The sequence below is a fragment of the Ceratotherium simum genome, chromosome 18, assembly GCF_057802395.1.
Source record: "Ceratotherium simum simum isolate JZ-2026a chromosome 18, ASM5780239v1, whole genome shotgun sequence".
Lineage (NCBI taxonomy): Eukaryota > Metazoa > Chordata > Mammalia > Perissodactyla > Rhinocerotidae > Ceratotherium > Ceratotherium simum.
This window is the reverse complement of record NC_141917.1, coordinates 47,632,355-47,652,141: the sequence shown is the minus strand read 5'-3', so window position 1 is coordinate 47,652,141 and position 19,787 is coordinate 47,632,355. Positions and strand designations below refer to the sequence as shown.

At 37.9% G+C, this 19,787-nt stretch overlaps 1 protein-coding gene across 2 annotated transcripts in view; it reads right to left on the bottom strand.

Moving 5' to 3' along the window:
- The window catches only part of ZSWIM6 (zinc finger SWIM-type containing 6), a 188,651-nt gene that overhangs the window by 46,879 nt on the left and 121,985 nt on the right, over window positions 1–19,787 (bottom strand). For both annotated transcript variants that reach the window (XM_087443312.1, XM_087443311.1), the window contains exons 3-4: window positions 9,239–9,387; window positions 5,793–5,943 (exon numbers count right to left, since the gene is read on the bottom strand). In XM_087443312.1, coding sequence (XP_087299438.1) covers window positions 5,793–5,943; window positions 9,239–9,387 — 300 coding nt within the window. The remainder of the gene's footprint in view (window positions 1–5,792; window positions 5,944–9,238; window positions 9,388–19,787) is intronic.

Here is a 19,787-nt window from a genome sequence, read left to right as displayed (position 1 = left end):
GTTGGCATCTGTGTTACCTTTAGTAGCTGGACCAAGATGGGAAATAAACAAAGCAAAAGTCTACATCCTATGATGTCTACTCTCTCTCCCTCTCCTCCCTTTGAAATTAAGCCACAATGAAGAATAACAAAGTTGGACTGAAAATCTTGAAGACAACATTTTTGATAATGAATTTGAAGCCTTTATATCCTTCCCCATTGAGCTCACCCGTCTTTATTCATGTTATTCGTTCTTTCTGGAGTATTCTCACTACTTCTTCGCTACAACTCACCTCCACGAACATCTTGTAAAACCATGTTAAATTCAGTCTGCACAAATATTTGTACTAATATGTGAATAAATTACCCTATCCAAGTGCCCCTCAGTTCATTCATGCCTGTTCTAACTTCTCGTGTCTCCTGATAGTTTCATCTCTCTACTTCCTTCCTACTACCAGTATCATCATCAACAGAAAAATCAAATATTTAATACACCTATTCCTCTGGACATAGCAAGTGCTTAATACATACTGGTAGAGAAACCACAAGACTTTTGGAAACAAGAGTTAACAAGAAGGCACCAAAGTGGTATAAGTAGTAAAGCTGTATTCTCCTTGTGCCCAAGGAAGACACACTGGTAGGTGACAAGCAATCCCTGATATCTGGTTCATTAGGATTACATTCTACACTTACAGCTACATGGAAGATGCCTAGTTCATAGTGACATCTTGTTGCTGCAAGGGGGCTCTGGAATTGCTGTTTTCTCCATGGCACTAGCAAAGAGGTACCTACTTATTATGGCAAACCATGTTGGAATGCTTTCTAGTTCTCAGTGAGAAGCAGTTATTCTTTAGCCATTCACTAACCACCATCAACTTCAAAATATGGAAAGCTTGAGTTTTAATTTACCAAAAAAACTAAGTAAGGGGCTCAAAACAGTGGGAGGAATTACTAAGCCTACTGCTTTCTGAGATGTAAGATGGCATTTCCCAGAAATTTCTCCACGAATACCTCCAAAGCAGAGCATTTAGAATCTTATTTCTGGCTGTGCACAAAGGCCCTGTAAATTACCTAAAATATCATTTTGAATGTGTGACTTAAGCAGATATTTTCTTCCTTATTCATGAACAATGTGGGAGGGTGCAGAAGAGGCCCACAGAGATGACTACTTGTATTTGAGATGGTAGATGGGATAGTGTTCTGGGTCCACGGAGCAGGTAATTTTTAGTATTTTGCAGTAAGTGTGGTCCCAACGGGTGGGCTAAGTTCTCTACTGCTGAACACAGATTTATCCTGATTCCACACGCCCTGAATCTGTATATCCATTCAATCTATCTAGCACCTTACCAAGCAATATTATAGCTGTTGCTTAATAACAGTGTTCAAACTAAACTCACAATGAAATTCAAACTAGAAAGAAATATCTAACTAAGGCTATTTCTGCTTACACAGAGTTAGGTACCCAGATGAGAAGCTTTGAGAAGAACTCTTGCGAGATCATCTTGTTCCTGTGAACTAAGCGAGCACAGCTCAGAGCAGCAACAGCAGCCCATCCTCCCATCCTCCCCCTAAGAAACTGGGTTTACATGCTAGCAAGCAAAACACATGACTCAGCTCAGAGCAAAAGGTAAGTGTTTAAAATTTGGGGGAAAACATATTATGTAATACTTGAAAATGAAAATTTAAGATTTTTTTCCCTGTGATAAAACTGTAATTAAATCTTATTTAACTGTTTCCTCTAATGACATCCATTTTAATTAGGTTTTAATAGACTGGCAGCCACAACCTATAGTTTTATGAAGCAAAGTAAAATTACAGTCTAGGAAGACATTTAAGGAAAGAGACCCATCAACACAGATGAGAGGTTACAATATATCCCCTCATCCCTAAGTACCCCCACAGTAATTAAGTGTGCTGAGCAGACAGCCATTAGGGCTAACAGTAGGTGTGCTCGCCACCAACCAGCACTGGGTTTTTCTTTGAAATCCAAGGGTTATTTCCGTGATTTGCTTTCCAGAAAATTTGCATGTCATGGAATAAAGAACACAACTGAAGAGGTGTGTGTTCTACAGCTCTACTAAACTTGTAGCTTCTACCGAAGGGGCAGCCTCTATCACTGCAGTGGGCTGTCTGTCTTAAGATTTTAATATATACATTTTCTCATGGCAAATCATGATACAACACTCATCTTGAGAAGACTGCCATATATTTGGGAAAATGAGCATCATGTAGAGAAAGTAAAATTAATATCTGAAAAACTGATTCAGATACAGGATAAATGTATCTGGCAAATGAGATGCACTAAACAGGATCTTAGTAATATGCCTCTGTATCTATTTCACAGTACATTATAAAAATCAGGGAGTAAACAGCACAAAAACTAACTCAGACCAAATGAATATCACAGGCACCTACTTCAGAAAAGAAGAACTAAGCATTATCAGTCCCTTTGTTAACCAGAGGATGGCGGAAAGAAATTGGGCCTGTTTTGCTACCTCAAATAAGTTTGCATATATTTATTTGAAAAAGTTAAATGAACATACGTTATTTTTTGTGTGTGTGTGAGGAAGATCAGCTCTGAGCTAACATCCATGCCAATCCTCCTGTTTTTTTTGGTGAGGAAGACTGGCCCTGGGCTAACATCCGTGCCTATCCTATTCTACTTTATATGGGATGCCGCTGCCTCAGCGTGGCCTGACAAGCAGTGCGTCAGTGCACGCTCAGGATCCGAACCCAGGCTGCCAGCAGCAGAGCGCGTGCACTTAACCGCTATGCCACGGGGCCGGCCCCAATATACGTTATTTTTAACGCTAATTTTGAAACATCAACACTTAAATTTTAATAAATCACATATACTCAGAAAATTATAAATCTTGAGGAGAGGGATATCCGATCCTACAGAAAAAATAAAATTTTGTAATCTGGCTGACAATCTGATGCCTCCAAATCCCTCTGCCAAGACGCAGAGTTACTTGGCTAAGATACGCTTCCTTGTACACTCTCATCAGATTAAGGCTTTCACGCCAGAAATCCTTTTTTTTCCTGGTGTACTGGCCATTGCCAGAAACGGACCCATCGAATCCACCGGTGCTAAGGAGTTAAGCATCTGAGATTTAATTTAACAGTTTCAGCTTTATTAAGCTGTCACAGAGCGGCCCCACTTTGATAACAGTAGCTGCTCCAATTATGGCTTGGTTTAGGGTTGACAAGTATAATGATTCATTCGTGGCACATGAGAAGCAATAAAAGGTTGTTTTGCATTACAGCTTTAAAAATGTGGGCACTTTTTTCATTTAATTTGTCACTTAGCTTTTGCTAAGAGGACATTTAAATTGCAGTAAAAGGCAAATGGGGCTTTTAGTTTAAATGTAATCCCCATATTTAAATGATCTGTAATGGCACAGTGTTGGAGTGGGAACACTATTGTCTCACAGTGGGTCCTGATGGTGACATGTGACATTTGTATTCAGGTCCTGTATTATCCATGTGGCTAAAGGGCTTCCAATTTCATTTCGCAGCCAGAAGCCTGCAGAAAACACCAATTAACTTGCAGATCCCATTTGCCGACAAAACTCAGCCTCTTCTCAATGTCTGGCATCTGGCAGTGCTCAGCATTTAATTCCAAAGCAGAGCCTTGAAGCAATGTGAGCCCTGTGCAGGGGCACAAAGTCAAATTCCCCCATTTTATTAAGAAGCAAAATCTTTTCCTTTTGTAGTCCAGAAGCAACTTTTAGTTAATTTTGGGGTGAATGAATATTAAGATGTGATAGCTATTGTTACTTCTACATGGGATTCTTTACCGAACTTAGACTCCTGTTAAATGGCAAGTGACCTCTGCTCATCATCAGACTACACAGGAGAATTTACAGCTGTCTAGTAATAATTGGGTTGGGGGGTTTGTGGGGGAAAAAACAACAACAAATCCTGAAGCAAGAAGATGCATTCTTTAGCCTGGACTGAAATCAAAGAACTTGTATAAAGCCTGGTCCATAAGTAGAAAGTAGTCCATCAGAGGGTATAACTAGAATCAGCTGGTAGAAACTTCCACCTAATGAGAATTTACACTTTTGATTGAGGGTCGTGATACATAATTTTCAAAACCAACCTGGAAAAGTGAGACGTAACTAATGGATCAAATGTGAACACTGCAAATTTTATTTGACTATATCACTTGTACTTTTTTGGTAACCAAAAAATTTAGTTGGTATTTTCTTCCTAAGTAGTTATTTATAATTCTAAGTTTCTTTAAATACCAAAGCTCTTTAAATTTTATTCATTTAATATTAATCCAATAATTTTTCCTTAAATGACTCCCTTCATTATAGTTTTTTTAATGCTAGTCCTTTTCACTGCCATAAACCAACTACTCAATTTAACATTTACTGTACAGTTTCAAAGTGAGAAGGGTTTACTTGGAAAAGTAATTCACTCAGCATTCTATCAAAATATTTGTTTAAACCATGTATTACACTTGTGTTCTCCAACTACCATTTTGTGCCCCCAAACATCCTTTCAATACATTGAAACTATCTACTGTAGTTACAGATTGATTTAACTTTTGATTGGGGGAAAGGCCACCAACCACTATATTTCAGGTGACCCAGGAAAGTACCAAGATTAAGTTATTACAAGATACTTAATAAAAACACCAGGGAAAAAGGTCAACAAATATCTGACAGTTGGCAAGTAGCAGACATATACGTTAAAAAAAAACAAAAACAAAAACAAGAATTGCCATCCACAGCCAAGTTCCTGAACACACGGCCTATTAACGGGAAAAAGGGAACTTGGATGTCCAATTCTTTACCAACTTGCTGCATAACCTTAGGTCACACAATGTCATCTTGTGGAAGTCTCCTAACCTCCCCAGACTTCAGTTGCTTTATCTGTAAAACAGTCCATCTCAAAGGTCCCTTCCAATTATCATGATCATGTAGTATCTCCAAGGACAACAGTTTCTTTTGGTCTAGACTTGACGTGGGATCAATCAGCCTGATGTGGTCCATCATTAGCCAAGAAGAGAGAAAGTGAAGGCATGAAGAATTCTACTATTCAATTTTATTGAAACTAGGATCCTCTTGTAAATATATCCAGAACATAAAATTAATGCAGGCACTAACATAATATTTGTCAAAAATTTCATTTGTCACATACAGATTTCTTAATAGAAAGAAAAGATAAATATATTACTCATTAATTCCATAGCAATGAGCATTGGGTAACAAGAGCCATCCCCCCCAAATTTCCCAATGAACGTGACTAGTGAATGTCTCATTTTTTCAACCACCTGCTACATTTATATCTTTACCCACCCAGGGACTTGGAAACAAGAAAAATTAGAGTTTGCTGTGTCTTTTCCATTCTGACGATCAACAGTTCATCTAAGTCTATAACCACCAAAAATAAAATGAATGTTCAAACTACTTCTGATACTTTTAATATAGGAAAAAGAGGTAAACAGCCAAATTTTAGCTGAATTGGTTACATTATTCTACAAATAAGTAACCACTCTATTACACAAAATACCTATTTTAAAATATTATAGCCTTTTTTTCCCCAAAAATTTAAAGGCAGATTCCTGTGCCTGCTTTCCTCAAGATCAGACAATTTGCCCCAAACCCTGCCAAGACTGTTTCCTGCAAATGCCAGCCCAAGTCCTCCTTCTTCCTATTCTTCTAACCGGTGCATACTGGCAACAAGTTTATATAGGAGCAGCTTTCTCTCCAGCAATACTTTGACATGCTCTTTAAACACTCAATCATGGTCTTTATCCATACACGATTCAATGGCAATCGTCAGGAAACTTATATTTACCCAGCTCATCCCAGAGCTGCCGATATTTGTCAGTCATCGCAGTGCCTTGTTGCCTCCAAAGTGACAGACGAGGGTCAGCCATGAATTGCTCTGTTATCAACGTCAACATGCGGGCCCCATTAGAGTCCCTCATCTTCAACATCTCCCGCACCTAGTGGGGAAAAAATAGACTTTGAGAAAAATGTCCAGCAACAAACAGCAATATAAGAGACAGACCACTTTTCTTTATCTGGGGGGCAGTTAAGTCTTGCCACCAGCCCTCTTAAGCAAACAAAAGATAAAAACTGGTCCCTATGCTAAATGGCAATTTAATCAGAAAACTGACCATTGACTTTTTTAAATTATGTTTTAGAATCCACATGAGGAAAAGAAATTTGGCTGACTTCTCAATTCTGAAAAAAAAATTTTTTGCCAGCCTACAGAAAAACAATACTAAAACAAACAAGACAAATCATCTGGCACCTTCCTGACTCTCCAACTGATGGAATTTACCACCAGAATAGCAGAGCCTAAAGCAGTCTACGGAGAACTCTTTAGAGATCTTCTAAATTGATCTGATAATGTTGATAATAATAGCATCTGTCCTTCAGTTTTTCAAAAACAGCTTTATTGAGACATAATTCACATACCATGCAATATACCAATTTAAACTGTATAATTCAATGGTTTTTAGTATACTCAAAGAGTTGTGCAAGTCTTTCAGTTTCTGAGGTAAATTAGTAATTTCATTAAGTTCTCTCTCAACAAAGTTTTTTTTTAATATAAAGAGCAGCATCATGCTTCTCTTCACTCGGGTGGGATTGCTTTTGCCTGGGTAAGAGGAAATGGACAGGGCTGTAGGTTCAAGAACCCTCTTGCTCTAACTGAGCAATCCATGAAGCAGAATCATAATCACTGACCTAATAAAGTAACTCGGCCTCTCAAGCTGGAACCTCAAGCTCTGTCCATTATTCTTGTGCTACATTTCTCAAATAAAAGAAAGGAAGAAAAGAAACCAAGGCTAGGTCTCTCTACAGGAAACCCTAAATGAACCCATCGATTCTAAAACTGTGTACTGCTATGTGTTCAACAAATAAGAATCCCAGCTGAACACCAGCTCTCCCTGTAGGAAATTACTGGAGCAAGGTCTTAAGTAGTAGAAAATGAGAGGGGGGTCCTTTTATTCAAGATTCTGTCTACGTGAAAGGTAGATGAAGGAGAAAATAACAGATCTTCAATAAAGCAGCCCAAACCTCCAGATTAATAATCCTGTCTCAGGCCTGTACCCTGACAAGCAATGGAATCTTCTTACAGGCTTTAGAATTTGAGCCTTGTGAAAAACTCAAAAGCACTTCTACACTAGTTGTACTTCCAGGAGAATTATTTTAGTCATCTTAAAAAGGAATTTATTCCCTATATGGAAGCACTAAAAAGTCATAAACAGATGAAGACTTGGAGGAAGAAAGGGAGTTGCCATTTACTGGGCATTGCGCTAAAGAGTTCTTCATTTATACTTACCATTTAATCTTCACAACAACCATATAAAGTAGGCCAGATTATAATCCCCATTTTATGAATTACAAAACCACGCCTCAGAGAAGTGAACTAACTTGCTTAAAGGACAAAAGGAACAGCTGGGATCAGAACCCAGATCTGTCTTAACTCTGAAAGGTATGCCATTTCCAAAATTAGATGTTGCTGTTAGTTCATATAGCATATATAATACGTACATCATGTATAGGGATAAAAATAGCAACCGCAGGCCAGCCTAATACCTCTTTCCCATTGCTTCCACTAGGCCACAGTGTACTCTCTGCTGACATGAGAATCTATGAAATATTTCCTGTGTGTCTAAATATACTAAACCTTTAATATTACCACTATATCATGGATTTGATTTAATGTTTATTTTCCTGACAAATTCCTAACTTATTCTCAGTTAGCAATAGCAATGAAAATAAATCCTTTATTATTAAGCATATAAAGCAGAACTATTTACCAACACTCAAGTACATCTACAGCCTAATGGTAATTAATTTTCAGACTGTTGACTCTGAGGCATTTACAAGAGTTTGAAGTGCCTGTCAATTATCAAAGAATGATTAGATCACGTGTGAAGTAGTTTTAGAGTTAAATGTATTTTATTGTAACCTAATTCTTGGAAAACTGGCAATCTATGTATGGTATATGGGATAAATCTTTATTAAGAGGGTATTGATTAATCAGAATACACTATTTTCTGGCCATAACCAGGAACAGAGTTCATTCTAATTCTTCCGAACTAAAAAAATCTTTTAACTATTATGAATATTAGAGAAGGTGTTTAACAAAAGTATCAATGAACAGTTATTTGTTCCCTTAAAATGAAACTGAATATATTACCCATAATGATGGCTATACCCCCAATGAGAAGACACTGATTTAACATTATTAAAAAAGCATTTTAGGGGGCTGGCCCGGTGGTGCAAGCAGTTAAGTGTGTGTGCTCCCCTGTGGTGGCCTGGGGTTCGCTGGTTCAGATTCCGGGCGCACGCATCGATGCACAGCTTGGCAAGCCATGCTGTGACAGCGTCCCATATAAAGTGGAGGAAGATGGGCATGGATGTTAGCCCAGGGCCAGTCTTCCTCAGCAAAAAAAGAGGAGGCTTTGCAGATGTTAGCACAAGGCTGATCTTCCTCCCCCGCAAAAAAAAAAAAAAAAAAAAAAGCATTTATCCAGTATTTAGAATTGCATTTATGGTACTAAAAGTTCTGTATAAAGCAACAAACACAGCTTCTGCTCACAGAGAACTTATAACAAAGATAACTTTGTTTCCAAGGCCACCAAATTTGGTGATAAAAATTAACATTTACCAAGGTCCAACTACATGTTAGACACCATTATCACAACAACTTGAGGAGACAGGCTATTATTAGCTAATTTTATAGATGAAGAAACTGACTTAAATAACTTGTCATGGTTCATACACTTAATAACATTTAGAACCTAGATTTAAACCCAGGTCTGTATGATTCCCAAGTCTATGCTTTTAAAACTAATTTAAAGATACTGACATTATTAAACTAAACATATAAAGCACATTTTAAGGACTGTATTCAAAGTTATGCTCTACTTGGGAAAATTAACTAGGAAAAGAAAAAACTTGAAAAGATGGCATTATAAATAACATTAAGATATTTATTTTGTTTGTAGTATTGAAAGGTTTTTCAGAATTATATAAACTGTCACCATTTTATTAATAGAAGCTGAGAGAGACAAAGAAGTTCCAGATCTTGTCTAAGGACACCTAAGCAAAGTAATGTTTGCATTACAACACAGAAGTTTCTAATTGGTTAACTTAGACTCTACTCTTAAAAAAAAACAAAAATAAAAAAAAGTCTTTATCCTATTGTAATCATGATCATATATAGATACTTTCTATATATGTATATATTTAGAATATTTCTTTAAAAATAAACAATCATACCTTTGCAAAGAGCAAATTAAGCTGCTTCCCTGATCCGTGGTACCCGCCCTGGGAAAGGAACAGTTTAACCTGTTCTTGAACCTGCTCTTCATCTAAGTGCCAGCAGTTTTCATCATCTATACTAGCACCTGCTGTTGGATCAGGAGCACCTAGAAATAGAAAGAAAAAATGACACATATGCTAGATAAAAAGTCTGTGCTAAAAGGGCTCTGATAATAAACTTCAAAAGTATTAAGATATTGTACTTTTTGCCTAAACACTTTTTAATCCAATCTCAATTATACATACAAATTTATGACTGAAAATAAATACAAGAATCATTCTTTTATTTCCAGGACTTTCCTGATTTGTGCTAAGCCAAAATGCAGATGACTTTAGAACTGAGATATTTCCAGTTTTTAAGATCAGAGACTATACCTTTGGAGATGAGTTTACAGGTTCTCTAAAGAATAAAAAGAAAAAAAAAAAATCACAAAAATGTCTCATTGTAAATACGTGACGTTTATAAAGCTCTACTGTGTAGGACATGTTAGGAAAATGTTTTTCAAACACATTAGAAAAATATGAAATGAAATAAACTCAACAGAGTATTTCTCCCTTTACTATGTTAATACAAGACGTTTTTCACTATTATCTGCTGCTATATAAACTACATGCTGACATAAGTCTTTAGTTGCAGAAAACTGAAGATTAAAAAGGGAAATCAAGCCACAGGGGAACAGGCAATGCAGCTGTTGTACTACACCAGGTTGTAGTATCACCTTGCCAAACTGCATAAATATTTTATTGCTGAAATACACACAAAAGATAACGGCTATGTAATAAACTCTGTGTGCAGACTACCTTAGAAAATAGAAAACTTACTCAGATATTTAGGCAGGTAAAAATTGTTTCATTTTTATTAATAAAAAAATGATATTTAAGGCCTAAGATTCATAAGTGACACACAAAAAATTTAAATCTAAAAACCTTTCATCAATCTCCTTACCAACGTTTAAAAAAAATCCATTTGTAGGTGTGGTTTTACATTACTTTTCCTTTCTTCTAATGATCTAACAGACTCAACTGGCCAAGGAAATAATCACTGACATCTGCTTAGAACCAGGGTTTGTCAGTCCCTAGGAGGAAGGCAGTGGGTCTGTGAACCTCCCTGAAAAGGTGTGCATTCATTCATTCAGCCAGCATCTTTACTGAGTGCCCGACTCAGTGCTAGCCCCTCTGCTAGACTTGGGGATGCAATGACATACCAAATCAAGAGAATTCCTGTCCTCACAGAACCTACCATCTAGTTCAATGGCTTTCACATTTTTTTGAGTAGGGCCCACAATAAGAGACCAATTTACATCACGCCCAATATACCTGTGTATCTGTGTGCTTATGTGATCACATCTATAATCTGAAGCAAAAGTACGATGACAAATCAGCCTTACTGTAAGTGAAGAGGTCTGATATTTTCTATTTCATTTTTTAAAAAGGCCTTGTCATAATTTTTTAAACTCATTTCATAATCCATAATGGGTTACAATCCACTATTTGAGAAACACTGTTTTAAGTGTATGAGATAAATATCAATCTAATAATCACACATATAAGTATCTAATAATAAATGGTACTAATTGCTCAAAGGAACAGGACAAAGTGCTAGGAGAGACTGTATCAGAGAACTCTGACTTGGCCTTAGTTTGCCAGGATAAACATACCTTGAGGACATGAAAATTTGACCTGACATCTGCCTTAAGTAGATGATAAGTTAACTAAAGGCAGGAAAAGGAAGGAATGGGTCTGCAGATGAGACAAAGAGCTTGGGCAGAGGTCTTAGGCAGGAAAGAACATGGTGCATGGAGAAAATAAAAGACAAGACAGTTCCACATCCACACAACTCAAAAGTAGAGGATAAGGAGAAGAGCAACACAAGACAACCCTGGGAAATAGAAGAAGAGCAAAACCCTGAGAGCCCTGACAAGTGAGGAGCTTAGTTTTTTTCCCTAAGAGTAATGACTGGGAATTCATGACAAGGTTAACCAAAGTAGAAGAATGGAATACTCTAGACAGTCAAAGATGTTTTGTCCTGATGTGCATCAATTTCAACACTCCTACCACGGAATACTATGTAGTCATAAAAATGCATGTAGAGATTCTCTATGAACTACAATGAAAAGTTATCCAGGATATACTGTTGATTGAAAAAAATCAAGGTGAAGAAAAGTATCTATAGTGTACTACCTTTTACGTAAATGATGAAGTTTATAAAAGAGCTTATGTGTTAATATTTCCTTACATATGCAGACAATACCTTGGAAGGATGTTTAGAATGAGTAACCTAGTTACATGAGGAAAAGAGGCTCTTCACTGAATACCTTCTCATACTTTTAAAATTTTGGAACCACATGAATATATTTATATATCTAAAAAAATCTCTATCTGAAGTGTGGAGGATGGACGGAGAAGCAAAAACATGTAAGAGGAGAACAGTGAGGATGATATTTTGATAGTCTGTACAAAGGGTAATGATGGTAGTTTGAAAAACAGCCGTGAGAACAGAAATGGAGAATCTGACAGTAATTTAGGACACAAAAGCAACAGGACTTGGTGAAGAAGTAGATATGTGAGGTATGGGAGATCAAGGGGTCAAGAGAGATATAGGTTTCTGGAAACAACTAGATGAGATATTAGACACCTCACTGACACACAGACCATTAGAGCAGGACCAGGTTAGGGGTGGGAGGGGCAGTGTTTAGGTCACGAGTTCAGTTTTAGATGTGGTGAATTTGAAGTACCTTTGACACAGCCAAGAAGAGGATTTCAAGTAGGGAGCTGGATAAACTACGGGAGGCGATATGGGGTAAGAAGAGCACCTAAGATGGAGCCCTAAGGAAAAAGAACATTTAAAGGCTGGGAAAGATAATGAGCAAGGATGGCAACGGGAACAAGTGGAAGAGCTGAAGAGACTCGTTCTTCAAGAAGTAAGGCGGAGAAAGCTGTTCCAAGTAGGGACTAGGCAATGAGGTAGATGTTTAAGCTCCCTGAGAGCAAGGATTATATCTGCCCTGCTCACCACTGCTTCCTAACACCTAGCCAGTGTTTGCCACTATTAGGCAATCAAGTACTAGGAGGAAGGGGGAAAAGAGGGAGGGAGAAAGGCACATATACATCCTCCCCTCCCAAGAAAAGGATTTCTATCAAAAAGGAACCATCGCTAAAGCATCCTCACATACATTATCTCATTATCTCCTCACGAGCTCCCCTGGAGGTGAGTGAAGATCATGACTCCCACTACAGAAGGAAGAAGGAGAAAGAGGTTCAAAGTGGTTATGACTTGTCCACAGCCACACTGCCAAATCCAGTCTCCTGGTTCTCTCCCCTGCTGAAGAACATATCCCAGAACCTTGGCGCTAAAGTTGAACCCTGGAGGCATCAAGGCAGGGGTTGTCAACCCTAACTCAAACATAAATTTAAGGAAGGATATTGGGATGTTTGTAGGCATGTTAGCATGTTTCTCTTGTACAGGAAGGTTTAAGGACACACAATGTTGTGAAGAGGTAAGCACAGGGGCTACGTCCGTATCCCACAGGGATTCAGAACCTCGAATCCAGCCAATCCCCTTGATTCTAGGGAAAGACACACACACACTCACACACAAAAGCACAAAGACAGCTATAGTTTCTTTACCTAAATGCATCAAAAGAGACTTTCCCAAACGACAGGATCTCAACTTTTATATTTAAGTTCTTCCCAATACCTTGCTAAAATCCTCCTGGGAAATCCGACATGTCCCTCCTTATCCTCTTCTTAGGGAAAACTCTGAAAAGCTACTGATTATCTACTCCCACTGTTCCTTCTGATAAATTGAGCTAAATAAATCTCGTTTCTATCCTCAATTTTGGGGATTTTAGTTGTTCTCTGTTGGGCACTAAAGGCCAAGACCTACAAGGAGTCCTGCCCCAGAAGGACTTGGATGGGGGCTCACTGTCCTGTGGTGTGGTGGAGGTGTGCTACCCTTCACTGCTGGGGCCAGAGACTTGGAGTTTCCATTTGCCACAGAAATATCTAAATATTTTAAGTAGATTTGAATTTGGTTTGGAGAAAATTTCAGTCTTCTCTTTGGCTTGAAGTGGCAAAGGGGTCAACATTCAGATACTCTCCCCAAATTTCAGGATACACTCAACTCTTGTTTTTTTCATACTGAAAGAGAAGTACTAGAAAGAATATTCCAGCAATCACTTTCATTTGACCTGAATTACACAATGCATTTTTCCTTATAATCTAATTTGTTTTAAAACACTACTTTATTTTTAAAAAATATGATAGATTTTTAAATTTCTTTACTGGATCATTTAATTTACATATGTACAGATTTTTTTCCTTGTCCAGCTGGGGAGATATCCAACAGCAATGTATAAATACATAATGTTTCTCAATTTTTTAAGAAAATTAAGTTTTACCTGTTTTTGGTTTTTTTTTTTGTATTTATTTATTTTTTGGTAAGCTAGTATAAGAATTAACTTATTGAGAATATGGGGGAGAAAGGAGGCACTGCAGAGGGAAAAAGGCCCACAGATAAAATTTTCCTGCAAATAATCTAATAAAGACTACACACGAGTTCAGAGGAGGTGTGAGGTTCCTAATCCTGGATTAGAATTCAGAAGACTTCAGTTCTAGGCACAGTTTGGAAAAGCTGTGTGTCCTCCAGCAAATCACTTAAGCTCCTCAGTCCTCCATTTCCTCAACCCTAAAATTCTATAATATAGGAATAAAAAATTAGGTAATAAAAATTAGAAATCTTCTCATGTAACTATGTAGAAAACAGCCTTACTCAGTCATAAGAATGCAAAGATAACTAGTTGATAAATAAAATATAAACCTGCTCTAAACACAACTCAACATTTTAGGAATAAGACACATATATTACACATTATAGACTAGGAAATTAAATGTGTACAACAATAATATCACCCTAAAAGAGCAAATTCAATTATTAAACTTTAATGCTAAAGTTTAACTATTTAAATCCTAATGTCTTAATTACATGTCTAAAGTGTTGCCTAAGCCTTGTTCAAAATGTAGATTTGCAAAATTTGCTTCTACTTGTTAATGGCTGTCTACAATCAAAGACAAACCTCTCAGCATTTAGCTTTGAGAAAGGAACGCAAAGAGAAACATAATTCATCTATTTATACGTTTGCTATTAGATATTCCCCCAGTTGGGCAGGAACCAGAATCTGTGTATGTAAATTAAATGGTCCATTAAAGTGTTTTTAAACCTATCATATTTTTATCCTTATTTATATTTATAATTATAAATGCTATAACTTTTACAACTGTATAATTAATCTTTGTGAGCATTTTATTACCAAAAATTAATTCTTCAAAGTTTCAAGCCTTCAGGGAAAGTGAAATTATCTGTTGAAAAGAGTAAAAGAGTTTCCCCTCTCTCTCATTCCAGCTAGGGATGTGTGCATGTGAGCTCCCCTCCTACTTGGTTATGAAATACCACAGGAAGAGAGCAACGGAGAATTAATGGACATGAAGAACCACTGTCCACATCTTGGGCCTCCCCTGTCTGCTACTTAATTTGGTTCTGATTTAGTTTTGATTTATCCTAATATCAAGACTCCCTTACCCCAGCGGTTCTCAAAATTAAGAGTATATCAAAATTTCTGAGGCACATTGTGTAACATAGATGCTTAGGCACCAATTCACACCTGAATCAGAATCTTTGCCAGGAATAAAAATGGGGCGAGGGTGGGGAGGACAATTCTATATTTGGAGAGAAGGTTAAACATAGTGGCACATTCTGGATCTTCATACTGAAAAGCATTCAGGGTCCTGCAGCATCAAGCAGATGTCTCACAGTACTGAAGGAAGCATATTTAAGACATACTGAATGAGCTGTCTCATGTCACGGAAACAGTCGCTTGTAAGCACTAGGCAACACGAAATCATTCTGCAAATTTTAAACTGAGATATTAAGACACGTTCATAACTGGCTTATGCTATGTCTGGTATGTGGAATTATTCACAGCTTTGTGTTCTAATGGGGAGCTTAATGCTTTCTCTTCTCCTTTTAGTGTGCTGGAAAACAAATTCAAACGAGAAAGAAGCGGAAGGCTTCAGTTTATTCTTCATCTGAACTGTGATACAACTGCTTTAGTAACACTGTTGTCCAAACAATGCTTTAACCATTTATATTTACATAGCACTGTTCTTTTTTGTTAAAATTAAATTGTCAAATTCAGTCTATATAGGCAGAATGCAGGCAGCAGATACCTACACTGAAGAGGTGATTAATTCCGCCTCTTTGGGCGACCTATAGAAGAATGCCATCTCCTACTGTTTTAGTGCCTGCTGTTAAAGCTAGGCAACACTGAGTCTGTGGCTTACACCACTTGTAAGGCACCACTACACCTCTCTCACAAGCTGAAGGCAAAATCTGACACCAACCACTGGCACCAAGAGGGAAAAGGGAAGGTGGTAAACTTTAGAGATTCAGATTCAGCAGAAGTCTTTCTTTAGACAGGACAAGAACTAGAAGACCACTGAAAAATAATGTGCACTGAATAAACACACACTTGAGAAATGATTTAAGTTTTATTCTTAATAAAATCCTCATTTCAAGGTAGTGACTAATGCCTTTATTTGAACTTATAATTTTGTGGTAGGTGAAACAGATAGATCCTTCATCACCTTCTATTCTCGATGGTCAGTCCATGTATTCTACTGCCCTGATACAGCATGGTGTCCTTTCCAGGAGCTGTTAGAGGACAACCTGTTTTCTTGCTCATGGGGGCCAATGACAGAGGGAACCCTAGCATGCAAAGGCTCTGCTCCCACAACGATCCACCTTCCCTTCAGCTAGACACCGAGGAAGGAAGGAAGGAAGTAGCACTGTGATCAATACATCCCTCAGAGAATTCGAATAGGTCCGCCAGGGTTTACCGCCCCTCCTCTATTATTTTCCTCTCATCTGACTTTATTACTTCTCTCTCATTATCATTTAATTTACTTCAGAAGTTCAATAATATACTTATTCATGTACAGAAATAATCGTATATTTTATATGAATAAAAGGCAATAAAGTATTTGTACATTCTCCAATGCTCATTAAAAAATGCACAGTATAAACACAGAGTGCATAACGAGTAAGTCATTTTCCATTACTTAGCTAATAAATGTACTAACAACTACTTGGTACACAAATATAAATATTTAAATGCAAAGTTCTCAGAAAGTCTCATTTTTACATAATACAACTCTTTGGATTTATTAAAAGAGATCTACTATGTCGGCAAGCTTCAAGAATAGTTTGCTCAGATTATTTTAAAAGATGTTTTTAAAAAACCAGTTCACAAATGTTTTCCTCATCTACCTACTGCTGCCGTGAAGACTCACGTCAATGGCTACATCACAATGATGGTGATAACAGCAACTCATATTTACTCCTTTAACCCTCCTCACCTTATGAAATAGGCACTCTTTACTGTCCACTTTTTACAAATAAGAAAACTGAGGCCTGAAGAGATTCAGTGACTTGTCCCCAGTAACAGCTGGAAAGCAGAGGGACCAGTCTTCTAACTTAGGCTGTCTAACCTCTAAGCTCTTAGATACCCTGAATAGTCTTACAGTGGAGGTACGGGAAACCCACGCGTGGGGAAACGGGAATAACAAGCTCATCTAGCCAACATGGGGAAACGTGGCGTCAGTTAAAGGAGGGTGATGGCAAGGAAACTGATTACGGCTGGCAGCAATCCTTTATAAACTATGAGAGTTGGGGTAGTATCAGAGGTAACTATAGGGCGTGCGGGGAAGCAAGATTTGGAGGTGAAAAGAGAAAGGATGAAGGGTACTGGGCTAAAAGTAACTTGGCTGTCTCGGCATTACCCTAGCAAATTCCTCACGGGCTAGAGACGTGATTCCTCCAAATTAAGAGGTGTAAATTCTAAGATTACCTCTCTTTTGCTAAAGCGGAATGTTTTTTCATGTGAAGGAAAAAATAGTGTCACCTGTACATGATCGTATATTCCATCAACTTTTTAAAAAAACATTTAAATCATATTATGGAAACATCAAGTTTCAGTTAAAACTTAAGGGTAAAACTGGTAATTTTGGAGGGAAATTTGGCAGTAATTATAAAACTCAAAATATATATACCACTTGTTCTGACATGTCTACTACTAAGAATCTGCTATTCAAAAATACTTGTACAAATTCACACACATACAGGATGGTCACAGCAGCACTGCATATAGTAGGAAAAAAATGAAAACAAGTTCAAAATCATTCAGTAGGTCAATGGTTAAATATATCCACACTATGGAATACTACACAACATTCAAAACAGTAATAGACCTATTTGTACTAACATAAGAAGATATTCATGATGTATTAAGGGGAAAAAAGCAAACTGCAGAAAAATGTTTTTTAAATTGTTTTTTCAAAATTACATACGTGTGTGCATGAAGAAAACTGCCTCAAAGAACATTAAGCACACTATCAGCAGAAGTTGCCTTGTGGGAATAAGGGAGCAGCTGGTGACTAAAGGAGAAGGAGCTATTGGGAGTGGGGGACCAATGAGGATTTGTCTTATCTTCACGTACTTCTATACTATAAATTTTCCAACATGCAGTCTTATTTTTTCTAATTTTCTTTAAGTTTCACACTACTGCACTTTAAGAGAGCATATTTAAAGTAATTTTAATTCTCTCCTATAGAATGTTTGCTAATTATATTGACCACCAGTAGATCATATCTTTGTTTCACCAACTGTCAATGCCAGAATGTTCTACAATAGAAAGGATATGCTTGTAATAATCAAATTATCTCCCTAATACTTGCAAAAACTGGCCGCTAATGCAAGCCCAATTAAAATGAACATGACCATCCACAGGGAAACAAAAGAGAGATGTGACATAAGGCCTCCATCAAATGACTCCAACTGTCCCTCACTGCTAGATTTGGAACATATATGTGTACAAGAATAAATCTCCAAGTTCCTGCTAAGGAACTTAGTACTACTAAGGAATGAAAAATGACAGCATTACTCTCTGTTTAACGAATTGCGAGTGCCTATCACCTTTTAAGTATTGTTCTTAGGAGGCTATGAGGATACACAGGTCATAGTCTCAGCCCTGATGGAGCTTACAATCAAGTAAAAATAAGCTATACAATGAATTGGGACTACTGAGTAGGTCTGCTTGCTTGTTTGGTAATATCTGGGAGAGCCTGAATGGACTGATATATAAGATGGCTGAGACACAGAGACTTTCAGAGGCTAAGTTAAGCAGGGCAGGCAGGCTCGAATGCAATTTATGGTGTTGGTTTTATAAGAACCATGCTCAAACAAACTGAAATGTCTGAAGAACAACACATAAATTTGTTGTGCAGGTAGCACTACAGGAGGTACACCTTCACAGTATGGATCCTAGGTGCCTCCTGTGCCTCTGTAGAAATACCACCACCAAAGAGTCACAGAATCAGAGGTGGAAGAGATCATAGATGTCATGTGTCAACCTTCATCTGACATGTGAATACAGTTATACGTTGCTTAATGACGGGATACATTCTGAGAAATGCATCGTTAGGTAATTCCATCGCTATGCGAACATCATAGAGTGTACTTACACAAACCTAGATGGTATAGCCTACTACACACCTAGCCTATGTGGTACTAATCTTACGGGACCACCGTCATATCTGAGGTTCGTTGCTGATCAAAATGTCATTATGCAACACATGACTGTACATCCCTTCTACATCTGGCTGACTGAGATGGCATCTCTGGGCACACGGCAGTGAAATGAGAGATGCGTCCAGCCTACTTCTGGGACTGGCCCAGGCTCTGAGAGTGAAAGGGCCACTGAAATGACTCCCTTTGCTCCAAGTCAGGACCAATGCCACAGTTTCCTCTCAGTCTGTCCCTCTTTGTTGTAGTCTGCCCCGTACAGGCTAGCCCCCAGGGAGTCAGTAAAACAAAGAGCACAAGAGAGGAAGTAGAAGAGGAAATAAAACCTGCCAGAAAGTCAGAGGAGGGCCGGCCCTGTGGCTTAGCAGCTAAGTGCGTGCGCTCCGCTACTGGCGACCCGGGTTTGGATCCTGGGCGTACACCGACGCACCGCTTCTCCGGCCATGCTGAGGCTGCGTCCCACATACAGCAACTAGAAGGATGTGTAGCTATGACATACAACTATCTACTAGGGCTTTGGGGGGAAAAAAAAGGCGGAGGATTGGCAATAGATGTTAGCTCAGAGCTGGTCTTCCTCAGCAAAAAGAGGAGGATTAGCATGGATGTTAGCTCAGGGCTGATCTTCCTCACAAAAAAAAAAAAAGAAAGTCAGAGGAAAGCAAGCTGACCTCCAAATATCATCCATCCCCCAATTAGTTTCTTATCTCTTCTTTTTAACTATGAGTACTTATGGATATCCAACACGAGGTAAACTCAGTTATCTTTTTATTATTATCATCATACAGGTATACATTATATCGTTAAAATTCTTTCAATGCTGTTAGAGAAGATTATGAGCATTTTACATATGAGAAAAACTGAATATCATCC